This window comes from Ambystoma mexicanum, chromosome 5p (genome assembly GCF_040938575.1).
Source record: "Ambystoma mexicanum isolate Mex_15411 chromosome 5p, UKY_AmexF1_1, whole genome shotgun sequence".
NCBI classification, from domain to species: Eukaryota; Metazoa; Chordata; class Amphibia; order Caudata; family Ambystomatidae; genus Ambystoma; species Ambystoma mexicanum.
The window spans coordinates 269,372,059-269,396,254 of NC_090930.1; the positions used below are offsets into that span (position 1 = coordinate 269,372,059).

Here is a 24,196-nt window from a genome sequence, read left to right on the forward strand (position 1 = left end):
GCGTTGATCAAAGGGGTCAACCAGAGGATAGAAAAATGTAGTCCTTCCTCATCGGACCCGTTATACATCAGGGGCCACTCTGTACCAGACTCAGTGGTGACAAATACAAGGAAAAGAGCAGGGGTCCCGCTGTCAACTAGCGAGCCACCACCAGATAAAGAGGGTAAAACATGGTATGCCTTAGGAAAGAGGATTACGTCCTCTGCTGCCTTTTCCGCAAGAATTGCCAACAACTCCTCTTTGCTGGCAGGTTACGCAGATGCACAATGGAGCAAACTACGTAAGGACATCGAGGAGGTACCAGAACCTCTACGTTCTCGGCTTCTAGCCACGGTTACTGAAGGGATCTTAGTCAACCAAAGCATCATTAAAAATACTCTGGATGCTGCAGAAACGGCTGGCCGTTCCCTAGTCCAAGGAATCCTCCTCAAACGCCATGTATGGCTACGTAATTCAGGCTTTATACCTGAAACACAAGCATCTCTAATTAACAAACCTATAGAAGATGCCAACCTCTTTGGTAAGGCAGTGGATGAGGCACTAGAGACCGCAAAGAAGGAATTTGACACCATCAAAACCCTAGACCAAGGCCTCCCAACAAACGTGGTTATGGCAACAGATGCTTTTTCCGAGGCCAACGCCAGCAGCAGCAACTACAGAAGCAGCAATACTCTGCAGGTAACTGGTCCTCTAACCAAGGCACCAGTGGACAATACAGCCAAAGAGGACAACGTCGTGGCAAGGGAAGAGGTCGGGGCCCCACCCCTAGAGGTTCCCAAGCCGCCAACACCAAATGACTCAAAGATTCGGGTCCCCTCCCATGCATCGCCGGTCGGGGGCCGGATAACATCCTTTCTTCCAGCATGGGAGGGTATAACATCAGACTGCTGGGTACTATCAACTATAGAATTCAACAGTTCCCCTACGTATAGACCCCCAAGGGGACGACGCATGTCACCAGAACACCTCGCCGTCCTTCTTCAAGAAGTGGACCAACTACTAGAAAAAGGAGCTATAGAGGTTGTGCTTCTATCTCAGGTAATGGAAGGTATTTATTCAGTGTACTTCCTTGTACCCAAAATGGACTTAACCATGCGCCCTGTACTAGATCTGCGCCCAGCAAACAAATTTGTCGAACCTCAAATGTTTCGTATGGTGACTCTACAGGAGGTAATCCCCCTGCTTTCACTGGGAGATTACATGACAACACTGGACATGAAAGATGCATACTTTCATATTTTAATGTTGCCAGCGCACAGGAAATACCTCAGGTTCATGATAGAGGGCAAACACTACCAGTTCAAAGTGCTACCCTTCGGCATAGCATCAGCGCCGAGAGTATTCACGAAGGTAGTGGCAGCGGCCCACCTGCGCAGGTTGTCCATCCCAGTATACCCTTACCTCGACGATTGGCTCATAACAGGGTATTCTTACGAAACATGCTTCTCAAATACCCAAAAGACTGTAGACCTTTTGTTTCAACTGGGCTTCTCCATCAACGAGAAGAAGTCCAGTTTAGACCCCAGCCAGATCAAACAATTCCTAGGGGCTCTAATTCGAACAAAGGACAGCCTCGTCTTCCCCTCCAATGAGAGGGTCCAAAACATGCTGTTTCAGATCCCTCAATATGTGACCCGTCGAGGGGACGGTACGCAAAGCAATGCGCTTACTAGGAATGATGGCATCATGTATTTATTTGGTACCTCACGCGCGCCTGCGCCCAATGCAAGAGTGGCTCCACTGCCAGTGGCGTCAGGCCAGCGGACAATGGGACGATCTAATGGTGGTCTCGCAGGCTTTGGTTCTCTTGCTACGGTGGTGGTCGAAGGAAAACCTGGTAATGGGGAAACCATTCGCCACCCCCGCAGTGGAAGCCACTCTAACCACAGACGCATCCCTCACAGGATGGGGGGCTCACTTATCCCATCAGACTGCTCACGGAGTTTGGACTCCGAGCATAGCATCCAAGCACATAAACTTACTGGAGCTACTAGCTGTGTTCAAGGCACTGAAAGCCTTCCAGGCACACCTGCAAGGGAAGGCAGTGATGGTACTTGCGGACAGCACCACAGCCATGTACTACCTCAACAAGCAAGGGGGCACTCACTCTCCAGGACTGTCCAAGCTGTCCCAGAACATCTGGAAGTGGGCTCTCAAACACATGTTCCTACTGTCACAACATGTACCAAGGGAACTCGATCTGCTAGCAGACGAACTCAGCAGAGACTTCCCTCTGCCCTCGGAGTACGAATGGCGGTTACACGAAGACATCGTCTTTGACGTCTTCACACAATGGGGATTCCCAGAAATAGATCTGTTCGCAACTCTGGAGAACTCCCAATGCCAAGATTACGCCTCCAGGTACCCCCAGAACAAATCCAAGGGGAACGGTCTGTCGATACCATGGTCATGGAAATTTGTTTACGCTTTTCCCCCGACTCCCCTTCTCAACAAGATAGTGCACAAGATGCACCAGGAACAAGTTACCATGATACTGGTGGCCCCTATGTGGGCCAGACAGCCATGGTTCGCTCACTTGATGGAGATGTCCCTATCTCCTCTAGTGAAACTTCCCTGCCCGTACAACATGCTGTCACAGGTCAAGGGCAGGACACTACATCCATGCCCTCAGACCATGAACTTAGCAGCCTGGCTCCTGATGATATAGAATTTGGACATTTACAACTCCCGCAGAGATGCATGGACATTCTCAGGGAGGCTAGAAAGCCTAACGCTCGTCACTGTTATTCTAGCAAATGTAAAAGATTTGTCATCTGGTGTAGGGGAAGGAGCATCATCCCAGTTGACTGCTCTCCCACACACATTGTTCTGTAGCTGACTCAACTACTAGACTCAGGCTTGGTGTTTAACTCTATTAAAGTCCATTTACCTGCACTTTCCGCATACTCCACTTCCCAACTTAGTGTCATGGTGGAAAGTCCCAGTTATTAAAGCCTTCATGGAAGGAGTGAAGAGGATCCACCCTCCCATAGCCAACCCCGCTCCCGGATGGGACCTAAATGTAGCACTAACCAGGCTCATGGGGTCAACCTTTGAACCCATGCACATAGCAACACTTAAAGACCTCACTCTTAAGACTGCTTTTCTAATAGCGATCACCTCCATTAGGAGAGTAAGTGAACTACAAGCGCTCTCTGTACTAGACCCCTTTGTAACAGTTCACAAGGATAAGGTGGTTCTACACACACATCCTAGGTTTGCACCAAAATGTATCTCTAAATTCCATGTCAACCAGTCAATAGAACTACCAACGTTCTTTCAAAATCCTTCAAACTTAGGTGAGAAGAGCCTGCATACACTGGATGTTCAGAGCCGTGATGTTTTATATGGAAAGAACTAGACCATTGAGAAAGACTAATCAGTTCATTGTCTCGGTGGCAGCAGGAAGAGAAGGAGATGCAGTTTCAAAATCCACTATTTCTAGATGGATTGTACAATGCATCACTGTCTGTTACACTCTTGCTAAGAGAGAACTACCCTTCAAGCCAAGAGCACACTCCACTCGAGGCACCGGGGCTTCCATAGCTTTCGTTGCAAATGTCCCTCTTGAGTCAATTTGCAAAGCGGCAACCTGGAGTTCTGTTCACACCTTTACAAAACACTACTGTCTAGATGCCCACTCTAGATCTGATTCCCAGGTGGGATAAGCAGTATTAAGACATCTTTTTTCTACTGTTCCTTCTCACAACCCACCTCCAACTCCGCGTACTGCTAGCTAGTCTATGCACAGCATGTGATTCTAAGCAGATTAACAAACATCAGAAGACAATGCATTACTTACCGTAAAAGCATTTCTGATGGTTGTATCTGCTTAGATTCACATGCGCCCACCCTTCCTCCCCGCTCGGATGGAAGGGACATAGACTTTCTTCGATATCTCTCTTTTCTGTACTCACTCACGTCTAATAGGCTCCCTCAGGGCAGAAAAAATACAGAGGGACCTAGACGCGTGAGGGATTGTGGGTACACTGCACGTCACTATAGGGATAGTGTTAGACACGCCTTGTCAACCTCCCCTTTTCGACTATGAAAAACAAAATGCAATACTCTGCAGTGACCACTGGATGTCGGACTATGCACAGCATGTGAATCTAAGCAGATACAACCATCAGAAATGCTTTTACGGTAAGTAATGCATTGTCATATAGTGTAGGAAATGCATGAGAGTAATTAATCCATCAGAAAGAATTACTGACCGCTAAGTAATTATTTGTTCTTCTTTTCCATCCCCACCATTATGAATTACTTGCGGGGATTGATGCCTTTCTACCTCGCTAATTTATTCTTCTTGCATTGGATTTAAGCCTTTATTTGACTTTTCTCATTCTTGCCCTTTGTGGTTGATCACCCTTTGATTTTTCTGGTTTCCTTCCCATCTGCTAGATGGTTGAGTGAACCCCAGGGTCTTTAGGTCAAACCTCCTTAACTAGACTTCTCCAAGAAGAAGGTGGCTTTTAGGTTGAGGCTGTCCTTGGATCCTAAGTACTGTCGAACTTTCACTTATTCCAGAAAACCAATCTTCCTGTCTTCTACCCTCTGCTTCATACTTCTGAAACTGAGGACAGGGGTCATAGTCTACCCCCAGTAGGGTTCTTGGCTATTATTTCTCTTGGAGAAGGGACATCAGGGCAGATGACCAGCTGTTGGTTGGTTTTGGTGGGTAATGAAAATGAAATATGTCCCATAGACATCTATGGTGGGAAATGTGCAAAAGAAAATCCAAACATTGCTTAAGGTTCAGGGGCGGTAATGGCACAGCTATATTAGAGTTATATGTGTGGCTGATGGGAATAGTTTACAGCAAAACAGAAAACGGGACTGCATAAAGTGACAAGGATTCCTAGCCTGACTGGGAACATTCAAACAGCAGCTCAATCTATGTAAGATACCAGTGCAGGAGTTACTGTTGGCTCCTCGCTCTCCTTCATCCAGGTTCTTTAATGTTTTGGAGAGATCTTTAGCAGAATCTGTTTTTGGAAGCAATCCACTAGAAAAACCCATGACTTGCCTGTTGTAATGTTCTGATGGGTTAGTCCTTCCTCCTATATAGTCCTCCCTGCCCTCCCAACCTAGTCCTTTAAAATGTGTAGTTTGAGACGGGCATGGTATCAAGAGAGATGACACGGACAGCAGAAGTGCACTTCTAACCAAAACTTTATAAATGATCAGGCTGTTGTAATGCCCAACTAGCCCTATACTGTAGTGGGATTTAGGAATGTCTTTCTAAGTCCAAAATGAAAATCTGCCCGTGTCAAAACCGATGCTTTTCCTCAAAACTATAACAAAAACATGATGTGGGAATCTTTCTCAACAAAATAAGTGTTCAAAAATAAATACTGAGTTCTTTTTGGGTTCCCCGTTTCAAGTTCAACACAGTTCCAATAAAGATTCAATTCAAAAGTATTTGATCAAGTTCTGAAATTACCTTCTCCAAGTTCAAATGTACCACTTTATACAAAACGAAGGTCCGAGACAAAATTCTAATATAGCACAGTTCGCACAAAACGAAAAGCCTCCAATTCCCTTCCCCAAGACAGCATTCTCTGGTTGCACAGTTCACCCAAATAAAGGTCCTAGGACTCCCATCCCCAAGACGAAGTCCTTAGCTTGTTTGACTCTCTGGGTTCTCTTCCCCAAGACTTTAACATTACATTCACTTTTGATTTCATCTGCTCAATAGTTAAAAAGAAAACACCAGGTCCGATTCATCCTCCTACAGGTTTGGTTCACCAAGTATTTCACAGTTCTTACTCTTATGTCCCGTCCCCTTTCCTTCATCCTTGTGGGCATCCCCCAACATGGCGACGGTACCGGAACCTTTGGCAGTGAAACCTTGAGCTTCCCCCTTTATATTTAATATAGCGCACAGGGCCGCGGCCTCGGGTGTCGGAACGCCCGTCGAGGCCCCACCCTAGGGTGCCTCACCACAGTCCCTTTTTCTGCACTGACGGTGTTGGACCTGGCAGCCAGCGCAGAAACTTCTTTAGCTTTCCGCTTGCTCCCAGTTTGTTTTTTCCAATTCTTTATTCACTTCCCTTCAGTGCCTCACCTGCCCTGGCTCATGTCGACCGCAGGAGGCTTTGCGAGGTGTTCCCCATGCGTCCGTTCGTTCCCAGTCTCGGACCCAAATGCATTCTGTCTTGAGTGCTTGGAACCCGACCACTGCTGCGACTCATTTTTGGCCCGCCGCCTACTCGGTCACAGGGCATTGAAGAATAGTTTGTTGTGGTGGAGTGAGATCTTCCAAACTTCTCCTCCGCCCCACCTTAAGGACTTCGACTCCTGGACCTCTCGTCAAGACAAAATAGGCCCTCTGTTCAGTACGGCCCCACAGCGAAGCGGCTCCTTTCCTGGGGTTCCCACGGATCGGGGTTCGTCTGATTCAGGTTCTGGCAGACCTGAGGCCTCCAAGGCTACTGGCTCCCAAGCTGAGGTGCCCGGGGGCTCTTCGGGCATTCTGGGTACCTGATGCCTTCCAAGCTGAGGGACTCTGAGACCTACCAGGCTATCCTCGGAAGGACGATCAGGATCGTCATCTTCTACACCAGGGATTAATGGATTGTTGAGTGCAACCTCCAAGAGGCTGTCCTTAGCTAGATCCAACATGCCTACCGGCACAGGTGCTGAGGGCTCCCAGAATACTGGAGCTCGCTCTGATGTACTGAATAAGGACGTTAGGACTACTGGCTGTCCGGTTGAGTGCACAGCACCTACCAGAGGGATCTCTTCGGTTGACTCTTCTGCTTCGGGTGCAAGACTCAACCGGTCTCCTTTCATGTCTGAGGGCTCTCTTGGCTCTGGGCCTTCGCGGCCGCCTGCCATACAGACAGCCATCTTGGGATCTGGCTTGGTCCCCACCAGTACTTTCACCCATCGAATAGTCTTTGCAAGATGATCACAGCCCCCTTCACTCTGGAAGATGCAGCGGATCCTACGGTGCAGGTTTCTAGTACCCCCAGGGCTACATCCACCCATCACAGCCGTACAGCTGCACACACCATGCACCTCAGCCCTTTGACCAGGAATGAGGCCCAGCGCCTCAGAGGGCGGGCCCATAGGGATCCAGCGGCTTGTGAGGACCACTTCTTTGAGCGCTTCCTCCTCCTCATGTGTTCCCCTCATATGAAGCGGCTCCTGTAGGACGTTGTGAAGGAGGTCATCTCGCAAGTGGGGCTGCCCCGGCCCTCTCCTCTGGGTACTCCTCCTGTTCTCATGCTGTCGGTGCAGGTCCCTCCACTGGTTGAGGCTCCACCGGTTGTTCTGACCCCCTCCTTCCTCCTGTACCACCAACGCCTCCCCCTCAACAGCCGTTGGACCTGTCTGTGCCTCCGTACATGGGGCCGGGGGGGCGGTGAGGGACTCCGCCGGCACCTACGTCTCAGGGTCCGGATTCCCCTTGGGCTGTAAAAAGGGGTGGGGGTGATGACTGACTCCCAGGACGATTAACCCTTGGCATCTGTTAAGGCCTTTCATGACCGCCTTCAGGGCCTGGCAGAGTACTTGATGGTCCCTCTTCCTGATGAAGCCCCCAGGAGCTGGGTGCGCTAGCAGAGGTCTTTGCCAAATGCACCAAGATCCGGTCTGGCATTCCCCTCCCGAAGTATGTCCTGCAAGTGACGCAGGAGGTCTGGGAGAAGCCCAGGGCCAACGCCCAGATGAACAAGAAGTTGGACAGCAGGTTTAGGCTGGTGGACCGGGTGCCAACCCTCCTCGACTCCCACCCACAGCCCCATTCCTCTCTGCTTGCTGCAGCCTCGTATTCTAAACCATAGTCTTGGACTCTTCGGTCGCCCACATTGGTACAGCCAGCAGAGGGCTGTGCCTGGGGTTAGAGATGAGAAGGACAGAGTAGATCCATGCCACAAAGTTTGCATCCGATGTGCAGGAGCGAATCCTGGATCTGCCCTTTGAGCACATGGACACGTTCATTGGTCCACTGATAACGAATTAACGAAGAAGAAAACCTCCACTCAAACAACCAAGTACTTTGCCATCCTGACAAAACAAGGCCATAAATCCTCCCCTCAATCCCAAGATAGGACCGAGTTCAAACCTTGTGCGTTCTGTCTTCATGGGGTTCCAAGACTGCAGTGCACTAAGGCCTGACGGGTCGCCCAGCGACAACAGAAGGAAGCGGCAGAGGACATTGTGCAGATTTTTCCGCTCCCCATCCTCTGCCTCTGATGCCAAGAAGCAGTGACGTCAAGGTCTGGGAACACAGCTCTCCTGTGGGAGGGGCCATTTGGCTCTGTTTCAGGACACGTGGAAGCATCTCTTCAGCAACCCATGGATCCTCTCTGTAATCTCCACAGGCTTCAGTCTTCCTATACCTCCTCCATCCTCTCCTCATCTTCATCAGATTGGGTCCCCGGCTCTTTTACGGGAGGGCCTTTTGCTCTTGGAGATGCAGGCTATAGAACCAGTTCCTCTTGTAGACAAGGACTTCGGTTACTATTCCAGGATTTTAGCACCAAAGAACAACCTGGAGCTGTCATTTCTAAATCTGCCTTTACCGCTGGAACGCTTCAAGATGATTACTCTCGTGCACATAGCTGAGCTTGTGTTCAGGGGACTGGATGTGTTCCCTGAACCTCAAGGATGCATAACTACATGTACCCATATATCAACTGCATCTGACAATTCTGCGGTTCACGATTGTCGTACCACTTTCAGTACAAGGTGCTGCCCTTCAGCCTTAACTTGGCCCCACATGTCTTCACGAAGTTGATGAACGCAGTGGTGAGCCTTCTCCGCTTGGAGGCTCAACCATATGCTTACTTGGACGACTGGTTGGTGAGGGTGGGTTCACCCGAAGGGGTGGTGCACTCCTGCCAGAGTCTGGCGGATACCCTTAATCACCTTGGGGAAGTCACAATTGTGCCCATCTCTGGAACTGGTCTTCCGAGGGGTGAGTTCCAACACTACCTTTCAGCAGGTGTTTCCTGCGCCCGCAAGGCTTCTGTTCCTCCTCAAGGCGGTTCGTCCACACGACCACTTTGGCATGGTGGTTCCTGTACATTTTGGGCCAGATGGCCTGCTGCATGCTCACTATACAGCACACCTGCCTCAAGATGAGGTTCCTCCAGCTCCACCTGGCGGCCAATTGGGATCGGGAGATGGGGTCTCAGTCAGACAGGATCCCTAGACTGCTGCTCCTTCTGCCTGATCTTCGCTGGTGGCTGATGGATGGCAATGTTTCAGTGGGAGCCCCCTTCACCCAACCGGAGCCTACCCTGGTGGTGACGACCGACTCCTCCCTTTCGGGTTGGGGGGGCTACACGATTCATGGAGCATGGTCCAGGGTGGAAGCCCTCACACATATCAATCTGCCCGAGCTCAGGGCAGTGGGCCTGGCCCTCGAGGCATTTTTGCCCCCTCAACAGGGACACGTCGGTTCTGGTCAGGATGGACAATTCTGCTACAATGTTTTACCTGAACAAGCAGGGTGGCACCCGTTCCCCATCCCTCCACCCCCTCCTCTGCATGGATGCGGTTTTGATCTGGGAATGGGCCCAGATAGAGGGGATTTGGATTTCCTCCCAGTGCACAGCGATGCAGAAGCGGATCAGCTGAGTCGCTTGGGGTTCAACACCTAATAGTGGGAGTTGCACAAGGACTCCTTGTTGCCCCTATTCCAGTGTTGGGGTTTGCTGACCTGGATTTGTTTGTATCTCCCCTGAATGCCAAGTGCCCCGAGGTTGCCTTATTGGAGGGTGGAGTCGGGGGTTGCTGGGAGACGCCTTTCACATCTGTTGACACGGCCACTGGTGGTGTGTTCCCGCCCACCCCTCTTCTACAACAGACCCTCTGCAAGTTCTGTGCCTCCGTGGGCTGCAGCCTCATCCTGGTTGCCCCCACTGACCTTCGAGACCCTGGTTTTTGGATCTGCTGCAGTTGTGCTCCCAGGGTCCCATCCATCTTCCGATACCCAGCAAGGGTTTCCCAACACAGCAGGGCGAGGCAGTGGAACATCCGGACCTGGTCCAACTGGCACTGGCGGCCTGGTTCCTGATCAGCGGAGGTGTCAGCACGCTCAGTTTTCACATCACAACTGGGACATCATTCAGGAGGCCCTCGACTAGGTTCTGCCATTGGGCTTGTGACAAAGGTCTGGACCCTCTACTCTGGATGATGTACTGGCCTTTTCAGCACACCTGGCCCGCTCTGGAGTTCAGGAGAATATTTGCTGCATGTATTTGGCAGCCATTGGGGCTTACAAGTATTCCCCTGAGCATATGTCTTCGGCATCCAACCCAGTGGTTAAGGCCCACCTTAATGGGTTGTCTAGGCTTTTTGCTCTGGTGCATAGGCTCCATCCGGTCAGGGGCCTCAATGTGGTTCTTGCAGCTTTGCAAAGCAAGCCCTTTGAGCCTATGGCCTCTGTGGACATCCGCTTGGTGATGCTAAAAACTGTTTTGTTGTTGACTTTTACCTCTGCGCAAAGGGTTAGTGAGCTGCAGGCGTTGTCTTTGTGCATCCCCTTTAACAGTTCTTGGTTTGTAATATATTAACACTTTTCCACGTCAACAACTCTAATTGGCAGTCTTTCTGACCTTTGCACGCATACCTCTCAACACAACTCTTCAATCCTTCATATGCCCTTGATTCTCTCCATACTGCTGTTAAATGATCGTGCTGGTTGACATCTATTGAAGTGTTCCTTCAGCACATCGTAGTTTACTCATTTGGCAGCTTTCTTTTAGTTTGGCATTCATTACAGGTAACATTTACTTGTGCTTGTTTGAATGGCAACATTTTCAATTCGTATTCCGTATGGATAGCATTCACTTGTGAATGTTGAATTAGAGATTTTCTTTCAGTTCGATATTCAATGAGTAGCATTTACTTAAATGCAGGAACTGTTAATTATTTAAAGTTTTTTCGGAGCACTCAGGTCTCCTCAGTATCTCCTGACACTTACTGGCTTTTGCCTATCCTCCCAACCGCTCTCCCCGAGCAGAAAAACCTTCAATTTGTTTGCCTGGCTTGTTTCCTGATGCGACCCAGCACCTCTGCTCTGCTCCACACGCGGTCTGCATCCCAGGTTTCTTCCTCCGCTCCAACTGCACCCGGGCTTGGGTGCAGATGGCTTTTCTCTCCCCCGTTACCTGGCACTGCCTGCTGCCCGCCTTCACAGTAGAGGGTTCCTGGTCCTGTAAAGCTCCTTTGGCAGGTCTCTGGGAATCTTTGGCATCATCTCTGCTCTTTAGTTTATTCATTTATGATGTGCACCGGACCTGGGGGTATCAGGAAGCAAGCAGTACAGACAATGTGAAGCTTAGTTAACAGGTTGCATAGTTATACACAGAGAATATAATTACATAGCAGTGCATGGAATGCATAGCTGGGTACATGGGTGTGCTATACAAAAATAGGCAGAAATGACAAATGTACAAAAAAATATACAAGGGTATGTTCTTAATTAGTTATCATATGCTTTGAGCCAGTTGATTACTGAAACTTGGGTAGGATTGATCCGCCCTGAGATGGTGTGGTAGGGAGTTCCAAAGTTGGGCCGCCTTGACCTGGAGCTGTTCCCCCACCCCCCCCCGATCTTGGTTAGTCTAAATCTTGGAATGTTAATGCAGTTGGCATTGGTAAGTCTTGTGGGTCTAGTGGAGATTCTTCTTTGAACTCTGTTTACAAGGTAACTGGGGGCAGCATTGTTCAATGCCTCATGTATCAAGGAGGCGGTTTTTAAGTTGATTTTGTTGAGAGTGGAAAGCCAATTGTTTGGCGCCTTATGGCAGAGATGTGAGACGTTTTAGACACACCTACTGCCGCTCTAAGGGCATTGTTTTGAAGGATATGGATTTTTTGGGCGATGGATTTGTTGGCGCCAATATATACTGCATTGCTTTAGTCGAGCCTAGATAAAATCAAGGCTCTGGCTAGGGTAATGCAATTATCATCTGATAGAAAGGGTTTGCCAGTTCTAATCAGCTTGCATGTGTAGGCTGTGGCTGAGGCCAAGGTGTTAACTTGTTTAGTAAAAGATAAGGTGGAGTCAAGGTAGAACCCAAGTGTTTTCACCTCTTTGGCCACCCTTATAAGATTACCATCGATGATGACTGATGAGTAATTCGGTCCTGGTTTTTTTATGTTGGCATGTGTGCCCAGTATGCGGAGTTCCATTTTTTCATCACTCAGGCATAGACCATGAATAGCCATCCATGCCTGGATGATGAGATGCACCCTGTTCATCAAGGCCAAATCCTCTTTGTAATCCCCGGAAAGTGGGACGAGAATCTGAGTATCATCTGCATAGTTAGTGTAGGTGATACCAAGAGAATCCACATCATCAAAGAGGGGCTTGGTGAATGTTGTACAGGGTAGGGGGAAATGCAAGATCCTTGGGGAACACCGCATGTGATGGGGATAGGGTCTGCTGTCGCTGAGGGCGAGAAGACCCTCATGGTTCTGTCACCCAGGAAGGACTCAATCCAGATTATTGCCTCTTTAGAAAAGTTGGCAGCCGTGTCTAAATGTCTGCAGAGGACCTTGTGGTCTACCAGGTCGAATGCGGCTGAGAGGTCTAATAGTAAGAGGAGGGCTGTTTTCCTTTTGTCTCTCAGCTCGTCTACCTGTGCTTTCAGGTCGATGAGGGCCGTCTCTGTTAGGTGTTGGGGTTGGACTCCTGATTGACGAGCTCCCTGGAGTTTATGCTCTTCCAGAAATGTTTTGGATCTGGAGATAAGCGACTTTGTCGAAGATCTTGAGCAGAAAGGGTACTGTGGTGGTGGGGCGATAATTGGTTGGAATTAGCGGGTCTAATGTTTGTTTTTTTTAGTAGTGGGAGCACCCATGATTGTTTAAGATTAGCTGGGACGGTTCCTGTGGAGAATGAGGCATTAATCAGTTTAGTGATGAAAGGAGCAAGATCTCTTGCCGCTTCTTTTATAAGCTAAGCCGGACAGAGGTCACCCTGGCAGTTGAAGGGCTTGAGTGATAGAATTACTTTCTCAGCCTCATGGGTAGAACGTTTGGTGAAAAAGAAGCAGGGGGTTAGGTTGACTGGAGTGTCTTTAGGAGGGGCATTGGAGGCGGTGTGGTTGAGTAGGTGGTTAATGGATTGGTTTTATTTTGAGATTTTATTTTGAAGGGTAGTTATTTTATCCGTTAGGGCCTGTTGTATATCCGAACACCACGTTTTGTCCTTGGTGCAGATTTCAGGTGTAGTGATAGGGGATTCAAGTTTTTTGAGGATGGAAAATAGTTCTTTGGTGCTGGAGTTGGCCCTTGAGATGCGTTTGTTGTAGGAGTTGCTTTTTGCGATGAAGATCTCTTTTTTTGTATTGAGATGAAATCTCTAAGTTTTATTTGGTTGGCGGTGGTTGGGAGGAGTCTCCATGTAGTTTCACAGCTCCTTTTTAGAAGTCTAAGGTCCTTGAGTTGGGGAGTGAACCATTTATTGAGGTGTGCTTTAGGTTTGCTAGGTCTGAGTTTCAGGGGTGCAATGCTGTCCAGTGTGGTTAGCATTATTTTGTTATATTCCTTCACAAGTATGCTTGGATCAAGGATTTCATCTAGCCGATTTAAGGTGGGCAGGATAGCTGGAATTACAGTATCTCAAGTTTTTTTTATTTCTGGCTAGACAGGGGGGGCGGTGGGTATTGTGGGCAAGAGTGGTCTAGTAGTGAGGAGTGAGAAGGACAGGAGAAAGTGGTCAGTCCTTGGATAGGGCGTAATAGCAGTAATATTGGCTGTGCAATTGTATTCTGCCACCCAGTCCAAGGTTCTTCCTTTAGCGTGAGTGGGCTCACTAACTTTTTGGGAAAGTCCTAGTTCAGATAGTGAGTTGGCTATTGTTGTGGCCGGTTTATCGAGCGGGTCATTAAAACCAAGCTTGAAGTCGCCTAGGACTAGTCGTTGGGATGTAGTTTTAAGATTGTCCGAAAGGAGGGTAAGGATGTCCTCCTCAAAGGTTCCAATGGGCCCGGGAGGTCTGTAAATGAGATGAATAGTTAGTGTCTGGGAGTCAGTTAGAGGGAGTTTGGCTGTGAGGGTTTCACAAGAGAGTAAGTTATGGGTTTGGACGAGTCTCATCGCAAGACTGGATTTAGCGATAATGGCAATTCCTCTGCCTCGTGCATTTACTCTATCTTGTCTAATTATAGTGTAGCCATCCGGGATAGCAACGGGAAGTAGGGGTCCTGCTGCCTCATGCAACCAGGATTCCGCGATGGCTAAGAAGTCGAGATTTAGTTATTATTAGGTTGGCAATGTCTGTAGCATGTGCTATTAATGACCTTGCGTTTAATAGTGCTGCTTTAATTGGAGGAGCAAGTTGAGCAGGTTTGGTAGTGGTGGAAGGTGATGGCCGTTGGTGGGGGCTTTTGGAGTTATTAGAGATGTCTAGTTTGGTGGCGATGTGGTCTAGATCAGTGTTCTTCGTATTTATCTTATTAGGCGTCTTGTATGTAGTGTGGGGGCTAGTTCTAATGTTGACAGGAGGTAGTGATCTAGCGAGTGGGTCATGTAGTCTGCTGAGGCGTGAGCGGAGTCCAGCGTTTCTAGTCGCTAAGATGCAGGGAGTGCTAGAGTATACGTTAGTTCCGAAGTTCCCTGGATTTGTGGTTAGCGGGGGCTCAGTACGTATCGGGTGGGACATGGTTATTGAAATTTGTATTGCGACTAGCAGGAGAGAGAGTAGGCGGAAGTTGGCGAAGTTCGTCATACGAGTGGGCAATATGAGCAAGGGCTTGCTAAGTTTGTTTAGACTGAGTTGAGCCTCCCTAGACAGTCGCCAAGACGACTGAACTAAAGTTGTGTAGTACTGTGACACAGTTAACTAGACTTTTCTGGCGTGGGTTGCAGTCAATGGCAGGGCTGTGGATTTTAAAAACAGGCAAGGCTGGGTATAGTTTACCAAATGCAGGCGCAGGCATAGGCTAGATGCAAAATTCAAAATGCAAATACAGACATAGGCTAGATGCAATATTGTAAAAGGGTGCAGCATTGGCTAGATACAGATTTCAAAATCTAGATGCAATAATTGTAAAAGGGCGCAGCATTGGCTAGATACAAAATTCAAAATGCAAACACAGGCAAAAATGCATTCTTTGTGGATGGGCTGGATACAAATTTCTAAGATGGGAGACAGACATAGGCTAGGTGCATTTTACCAGAGTGTTTTTTGTGGCATAGGCTTGGCTGAGCAAGGAGTGGCTAGCATAGGTACATATACAATGGGTGAGTAGCCGGTAGTATGTCTATGGCACTATCAGCGGCACATATAGAAATGGCATACATATCTGTGGATGGTGCAGGGGTTACCGTATGGTAGATGTTGGCAGTTTGAGGGTACAGGCAAAGCAATTTACTACGTATGGTGCAGTGTGTAGTAACCAAGGGGCCACTGGCCTTGAGCGTAGGTCGAGTAGTTTGCATACAAGGCAAATCGACGGTGAGGATATGGTGTGCAGCAGGGGCTCGGAGACGGCAAACAATGATATTCAAGCATGGACAGGTGCGTTTTGTTACTAACTGCAAGCGGCAGGCGCACAGCACATTAGAACAGAGGGTCAAGGGTCCAGGCAGCGTTACATGTAGCTAGCAGTCGGGTAGCTAGTGCTTACCGCTAACTCCAGCATGCGAGCACTGAGGTGGACAAGGGGTGGGTTGTAGTTCTGCAGCGTCCCGGGGCGCACAGGGGTGCAACAGGGCCTTTTTCCTCAGGCCTTTGCTGCAGAGCCGGCTTCTGCCTGCCGGGAATGCTGATTGGGTAAAGAACACTCTAGTTGCTTAGCGATGCGCCCACCATTTTGGCATCAGGCTGAAGTGTGGGACAAGATGGTGCCGATCAGCTGGCACGGTGTGCGGCTATGCTGCAGGCACTCGTGGGGAAAGCGGCAGAGGCAATAGGAGTGCTGCAGGCATCAGGTGGGCAGGATACTGGTAGTGGAGCCTTACCAGGCATGTGCAATGGCAGGATGCTGTCTTTGTTCAGGTCAGGCAGCTCGATCTGGCCTGAGGTTGTGGATCTGCGTCGGGCGTGCTCGTAGGGCGGAGGGGAGGGCTCCAGCCCTCTCACCCTTCTGCAGGGATGCTTGTGTGGGCTCACAGGATACAACGGGGCCTTTTTCCTCAGGCCTTTCCTGCAGAGCCGGCTTCCGCCTGCTGGGAATGCTGATTGGATAAAGAACAGTCTAGTTGCTTAGCAACTAGTAGTAGCCTCGATGTCGCGCCGCGATGCGCCTGCCATTTTGGCGTCAGGCTGAAGCGTGGGACAAGATGGTGCCGATCAGCTGGCACGGTGTGCGGCTATGCTGCAGGCACTCTTGGGGACAGCGGCGGAGGCACTAGGAGTGCTGCAGGCATCGGGTGGGCAGGATGCTTGGCTCGATCCCAGTACGGTGGATTCTCTTTGCTCTCTCTGCTATTGGCCTCCAGCCTTTATACTCTTTATCATTATTAACAGGCTGCAGGTGAAAAGGGTTAGACTTAATTGCCTGACCTTGTTTAAGCCTGCTAGCGTGACATGACTGACCTTCATTACTAAGTGCATGCAGACCCCTTTTCTTCGTCCCCGTACCAGAGTGGTGTTTACAATAGGAAGCGTGCATTACTCTTAGTTGCCTCTTCCTTGTAACAGTAATTGATGGGAGATTACAGGGAAAAACTGGAAAGGACTGACAACCCATGAAGACTGAGGACGGGTCTGGTAGGTCAGTGTTAATGAAGGGGGACATACCATGTCTTGCCTTTAGGCACCCTCTCTCCAGTCCCCGAGGACCCTCCACCCAGGTGATACTCCCTCGCTTGTCCACCCCCCAGAGTCAGGATCCAAAAGCGATGGCCCTTCCCTGGCCCCCGGAACAGTAGATCCCTGCGGAGTAGATGCGAGATTACCTTCAGGTTTCTCACAATAGCTGATTACACCTTTTGCAGTTTTGTGGTTTCTCTTCAGCCGATGCCTGGGGAAAATAGGCAGAAATGGGGTTATGGATCTAGCGCCCCTCTGCTTCTCAACGTGGTCTGCGTGTCGGGGGCTATAGATTCAAACTCGCTTCGCGAATTCCCTTATCAGCTAGTAACATTCCCTTCTTTCCTTAGTGTGTGTCAGATAAGATCACGATGTAGCTGATAGTCATCTATCTGTGCCAATAGCGATACCGTAATTCACTCCTACCATCCAATATTACTGCCCCCCTTGTTTAGGGGTCTTCTTGGACTCTGATGGTTAACCACCGGACATTCTTGTTTCTAATTTGCTTTCTCTGCTTCTCTGGCTCTTGCTCTACATGCTCTGGTTGGTAGACCATTCACTGATGCGCCCTGCAATTCCTTATGCTAATTGTTAGGGCTGTTGATTGTCCTGTCCCTTCACAACTGCCCTGCTAATTCATTCACTGACATCTCTGATCAGGATTGGTTGCTGCTTTCTAACCTTGCATCTTGCTCAGGTGAACCCTGGATTCTGCAGCTATTCCCTATGTTTCCCCTATCCTGGTTGGTAATTAATCACAATGCTGTTGGTTCGGGAGCCAAGAGCTCAAGAAATTGTTTTTTCAGGCATAAGTAGTGTGTGCAGAGCAATGGCTTCCCTGTACACCCTCATCGGTTTCTAGCTTCTTGGCTGACTAGTTGGTGGTATTGCTCTTCTCTGCTGCAGTGTCTCAGGAAGAAAAGGTTAATGCCAGCAGCAGTGCAGGTGTTCCCCTGGCCAACACCTGTGATCATACGTTGGCTGGGCCGGTATGGTCCTTTTATTGAGCGCTCAATGTATTCCTTTCTGATGACACTAAAGTGAACGATGTGTGTTCTGGCTCCCTCTATCCTCTAGGTAGGTGGGATGGTTTATAAACTGAAGCAAAAAGTTGCCGGCTGAGCAAGCTATACCTAGGAGATCCTTTTGGTGACACGATATATCTAACGAGATAGGGGGCTGCAGCTGTGGGAAATCTTGGAGGGGCTCTGTAGAATCCCTTATGTTCCACTTCTAGATACACTGGTTGTCGTCCTGGGTTCCCTGAGCTGCCACATCAAGCCCAATCCACTTTTTGCCCTATTGAGATATGCCTAATGTGACTTTGTCACAGTCTGCATACACAAAGCATGTGATATAAATAGTGCAGTCTTTGCAAGCTTGAATGAATGTGTGCTTGGCTGCACATTATGCAAACCTGTCATGTTCAGAAATGTTTTGAACAAATCCAAGTCCTTGTCTGTTAACAGGAAGCAATTTAGGATTTTGACTATATAGAGCAATGCAAACCTTAGTACAAAGATTTCAGATTCATGAATATCAAAATATATTTTTTACAAATAAAATTATATTCAGTTATGCAAAGTTCTAGTTTCAAATAAAAAGGCCAAGCCTTAATCGGCAAACATCCACATTGCACATTTTCTCAAACATATTGAGGTCTCTGGGATCACCTTAGCTGAGAGGTTGATGGCAAAAACGAGAATCCCCACATGCTGCAAGCTGAGTTTGCCAGCGGGACTTGTCTACACTCTGCCAGATACTTTAGTTTGCCAGTGTGTGAGGGAGGGAGGGAACGGTACAGATAAATGCTGGAAGCATGGTGAAATAGGACTGGGCAGCCCTCATATTGCTTCTGTTATCTCAGGCCATCTTTATCTCCCTGTGAGCTCTAAAATCTGGGAAAAGTAACTTGGAATTGCACGCAGGCTAGGCATGAGAGTTCATTTTAAAGGATATTTGTACCGCGTACTATCACCGCCGGAGCGGTGCCCTTGCGCTCTGGCAGCTCTGAAAAGGGGAGGGGGGGTGAGTTAGTGGGAGTAAGCGGGAAAAGTGGAAGAGAGCAGTGATGTGCCATTGGCAGCCTCAGCACGGTTCTCTGGGCTTGGTGTTTTCCGGTCAGTAGACGTTGTGTGTGTCTATATGCGTTTTGTTTTGTTGTTGCGGTCTAGTGAAGGTTGTGCGGTTTGTTTTGGTATAGGGTTGTGGTTGTGTTTGGTTAGAGTTTGAGAGGTGTAGGCAAAAAGGTGAAATAGTTAGTGGATTGGTTATTAGCATCGCTGTCTAGAAGCGATGGTTCCATGTAATAATGTCGCCACAAAAATCTTGCCATGCAAAAATATCGCCGAAAAATGGCCATTTTGTGTGGCGATATTATTGCATGGAACATGCGGGGGACACCCCTGCAACCCCCAAACTTTTTTTTTTGTAATTTTTTTTTTTGCCCTTCTCCCCATATATATGGTCACCCATATAATATCGCTGCGACCTTCTCCCGGCGATATTATTTACGGCGACCATATATATGGGGATAATATTACCTGATACCGAAGCGATGTGCTGAATTTCCACGTTCTTTCTAGGTGTGGTGCACAAACATCACTGCATGTCTATCTAGCTCCAGCACCAGTCGATATTAACAATCCCTTCCATAAATGATGCTGGCCAATATTCACAACTGTCCAAATTCGGCACCTGCCCACCTTTGAAACCTGTCTTTGTGCAGCTAGCTGGTCTTTACGATTCAACTGAGTGTGGCACATGCTAACATTCAGTTCTATCTAAATGGGACGCGGGATAATGTCTAGGCGAGGCACATGTTAGCATTCACAATTCTGTCTTAAGTGTGGGCCTTGCTGACATTCATAATCCTATCTAGATGCGAATCAGGCTAATGTTCACAATTTCATCCACGTGTGGTACTTGCTGACCTTCAGTATGCTATCTAGATGCGACTCAGGCTAATGTTAAGGTTCCATCTAAGTGTGGGAAATGTCATCATTCACCTTTCTTTCTAGATGCGACTCCAGCTGATGTTCAATGTTCCATCTAACTCTGGCACATGCTATCAATCCCGATTTGCCATTGTTCACAACTCCATCCAAGTGTGGCACACGCCGACATTAAAAACTCCTCTGGATGTGACTCAGGCCAATGTATAGGCATGATAGTGGTTTGATTAAAAAACAAAGTGTCAACCTCCTCTTTTAACAGCATTCAGGGCTATTACAGTTCTTGTTTAATACCAATATTTGATTTATGTAACAAATATAAACTCCTAGAATGGGTGACAAAAATATCAACTTCAAAGTGGAAAAATCTCAATACTTTTCCCTTTTCTTTTAGATGGTAAAACTTCAGGAAATTTTTAAAACCTTTTATCTTGGAAAACACAGTGGCAGAAAACTCCAATGGCAGTCAACATTAGGCCACTGTGTATTGAAAGCTGAGTTTAAAGAGGCAAGTTAACTTTTAATGTTTGTTTTTAAAGTCTTTCTCTGTGCTTGATGTTCAATTGGCTGCATGCTCTGCTGTCTTCCAACTACTTAAACAACGTTTATCACCTGGGGTTAATGCCTCATGGTGACAGAAGTATCAATGCAAAGTATATGGTGACAAACGTGCACAACTGGACTTAATAATATTTCATGCATTCAATGTGATGTTGGTTATGATATTCAATTCATATTTTTGCAAATTCTATGTGGATTCTGTGGTTCTGCTTTTCGACATATTGCATTCTCATGTCGTGGCTGTGCCACACTAACATTTCAAAGTTCTATGGACACATCTTGCATTGGCTCCTCGCTGATTTCTGATAAATATAATATAGTTCATATCTTGTTAGTTGTGTCTATTGCTTTTCTCTGAATCTTTTTTTTTTTTAAACCAGTAAGCTTAAAGTATTCATTAGATGGGAGGCAAGTAATTGGTACAAGGACAGTTGTAGAACTTCATGTTTCAGAAACATGTATGCGCCAAAGCCAATTATTCCCTACAAATTTGTTTGGGATGCAAGATAATTACACGGCCGGTGGTAGCGGGCATGTAGTTATGGTTAAGTTGCTAAACTCATAGGAAGAGCACTTTTTCGGCGGCTTATAACTTCGCTCCCCATGGAGGAATCGTCACCAAACTTTTAAAAAAAAAAGTATATGGCCTACTCTGAATTTGTTCCCCAAGTTGGGTGAGGTTTCGTGCATGGAAGGGGGCAAAGTTATAGGGGGGTCCCACATTTTTGTTTTTTTCCATAGACTGGGGAAAAACTTTGCGCATGGCTACAGGCTGAACAGATTTTCACCAAATTTGCGGCAGGAGCGGGGGCTTGGGTCTGAAAGTGTGCTTTTGTGTGTTTGGTGAAAATCGGGCCAGTACTTTGGTTGCAAAGAACTGAAATGCACGTCCCAAAAATGAGTGCAATCTGGGTCCGCTCCGCCGACCCATTTACCAGTTTGCGCCGCAGACTGAAGTTCCATTGGCCTGCGGTACGCCGTGCTTTCAGCGAACATTGGACATGGCCGGTGGTTGGCTGGAGGGAAGCTTGCTGTGCGTCAAAGGTTTTGGGAAACGCCGCCATGGTGTATCGGAGGACAGTGCAGCGGTGGAAGGGTCTGGAAAATATACCTTACACCATGTGTTGGTGGCAAAAAGGGAGGGAACAGGTGGGAGGGTGAGAAGTGGTTCATGTGACATATGTACATAGGTGGAAGAAGACTGAGTGCCTGCAGTATTTGTGTGTATTGCGCCAATTCGCAGGTACATAGACAGGCGAGTACTTTGTGTGGTAATTGGAGGCAGCTGTCGTAATGGCCTAATGGCTTCTGCTGTGACCTCTTTTCCTGGTGAGTGGTGGCAGGTGAATTTCAGAAGGGGAGTGAATTGCACATGACATAGGTTGGGTGGGAGCGCGAGTGGCTGTGCTCTGCGGATGGAATGCGGTAGTTGGGCACATGGTGGCATGCATGGGTAAATGAAGTAGCAGTGGGTCTGTGGAAGGATTAGACTATTGAGTGCATGGCCGTAGGCCGTAGGGCATGCACTCGAGAGCGTAGGGCTTCAGCATAGCCACTCCAGCAACGCATGTCGGACTCTGCATATGGTAGAGGGTGGTGCTTGCATAGTGTGGTGTGTGCAGATTGGTTGGAGCAGGACCATTGTGAACAGAATGTGGGTAGGTTGGCAGTGACACAATACTTTGTGAATGGAAGTGGGTAGGCCCATAGTATGTGAATGAAACAGCACAGGGGTGCATCAGAGAGTTTTATTTCTACATTATGGTAACTGTTGCAATTTGTTGCTGCATAGCTCCATGCTGATGCTGTCACGATCCCTGCTTCCAAGGGGTCAGGACTTGCCCCACGACCTTGGAAGCAGGCCCATGACTCTGATCCCAGGAACCAGCCAGTCCCTATAGGGACCCTCTGGACCTTGTCCTGGCGCCAGTGGCGCCAGGCTCATGATGGTGACTGGTCCCGGCACAGGAAGCGCCGGGCTCATATTGGATAAGAGTGCTTGGTGGACCTACCTGTAGCAGACCATGCTGCTTACTTACCAGCTAACTGGTCTCCTGATCCTTCTCTGCCTGGAACTACTTTTTCTGTCTGGGTGGAGCAGGAGCCACTCCCTGGAAGCAGAACACAGGAACTCTTTTTGAAATCTGGAACTCTTTTCTTACCTGGGTGGGGCCGTGGAAGGAGACGCCTAAGCACTACAGAAGGCTATTTAAACCACACCCGATTGGTTTCACGTGCTTCGCGTTATTCTGCATCTGCAGCAGGACGCTCACCGTGTCAGCTCCAGGAAATCTCCAGCTCCAGATCCTGTGAACACGAAATAACCTGCTGGAATCCAATCTGCAGTCTTCTTTAGTCTCCTGCAGCTCCTGCAAAACAAAGGCACAGGTTAGGTTAAAGTAAAGGGCAGTGAATCTACTTACCTAATCCAACGGCAGCATCCAAGGCGCCTTTTTCTGCCTTTCTCTTCCGGCATCCGACATCTGCAAAGAGAGAGAACATCGGTTAGTAATATTCAACTACAAGTTCTGCTTACCTGTGTTACGCTCGCTTTCAATCTGTTCGCGCTGCACCTCAGCACCTGCAAAGACAAAAGAGACATTACGGAGCATTCTCCAGCGCTAGTGCAGTCTTTCTACTTACGTGCCATTAGAAGGATAATCTTCATCGTCACAGCCTCTGAAAAGGGGAAAGACATAGACTTTACAGACTTAAGACTTTTGAAAGAGAAGAAAGCAAGGCAAAAGGAACTTTAATACTTACAAGACACGCTCGTGCATTAACGGCGTCTTCGCTCTCAGCAAATCCTCTGCTATCAAGAGGCAGAGCTCGCATCCAGTGAAGCAACTGGATCCAGCGCCCCTGCATAAGACGCAGGATGGAGAGCCCGGCATTTACCTATATAAGGTAAGCGCAATATCAACCCAGTTCCACGGGGAAAGAAAGGGCGAGAGGGGCTAGGAACTTTCCGAACCTTCCAAACACACTAATACCTTGGTTTACCCTTGCAGACATCTCTCTTCAGCTTAAACTGTCGGTGGGAAGGGGGCCCAGTCCGGGAGCAAAACGAACCCTGTGCCTAACACTGAAGACAGTATCCTCGCCAGATCAAGACCCGCGCCTCCGGGGGAACCAGGTGAGCGTTACAGAACGCGAAGCCTTACCACAAAATTCCCGCCCAGGCGCAATGGAAACTTCAGACACAGACCAGTTGGCCCAATTACTCGGGGAGTTGAGGGCGGAAGTACACGCTGCACGTCAGGAAACAAATGCCCTAAGGAGGGAGTTAGTGGTCTCCAAAGAGCGAACAGACGATTTGGCTAGACAATTGCTGCAAGCCCAAGCTGGACAAACTCCTCTACCAACCCCAAGTGGGGGCCACGCTCCTCCAGCTTCCTCGAATCCGGTACAAATCAATCTACCAGGAAATATACCTTTGGCTCCGCCCGAACGCTTTTCAGGTGATTCAAAAAGGTTTGCTGTGTTCTTCAATCAATGTCGCTTGCACTTTTTGTGCAGACCCGCCGCTTTTCCAACGGACCAGGCTAAAGTGGCCTTCGTGCTCTCTTATCTCAGTGGCAGTGCCGCAGATTGGTCTGTTCCTTTAGTGTCTCAAGATGACCCCATTCTCCATAACTTCCAGGACTTCCAAGCCAGTATGGAGAAACTGTTCGCAAGGCACTATCAGGGACAGGCCTTGGACAATGAACTTCTTTCACTACGACAGGGCAATCAAGATCTTCTGACTTATATTGCATCATTTAACAGACTAGTGGTGGAAACCGGATGGCCGGAGGATAAGAGGATCACACTGTTTTACAGAGGTCTGCGTGGGGAATTAAAAGACGTTCTGGCTCAAGTGGTAAATCCTCCACAAGACTGTTCCGAATATATCGATCTGGTAGTGCAATTGGATCATCGACTACAGAATCGGAAAGCCGATCGATCCAGA

At 48.4% G+C, this 24,196-nt stretch overlaps 1 protein-coding gene across 1 annotated transcript in view; it reads left to right on the forward strand.

The window, feature by feature from the left end:
* CUL4B (cullin 4B) overlaps positions 1 to 24,196 on the forward strand; it is a 1,392,627-nt gene that overhangs the window by 1,041,918 nt on the left and 326,513 nt on the right. The window contains exon 17 of the mRNA XM_069612678.1: positions 20,078 to 20,191. Coding sequence (XP_069468779.1) covers positions 20,078 to 20,191 — 114 coding nt within the window. The remainder of the gene's footprint in view (positions 1 to 20,077; positions 20,192 to 24,196) is intronic.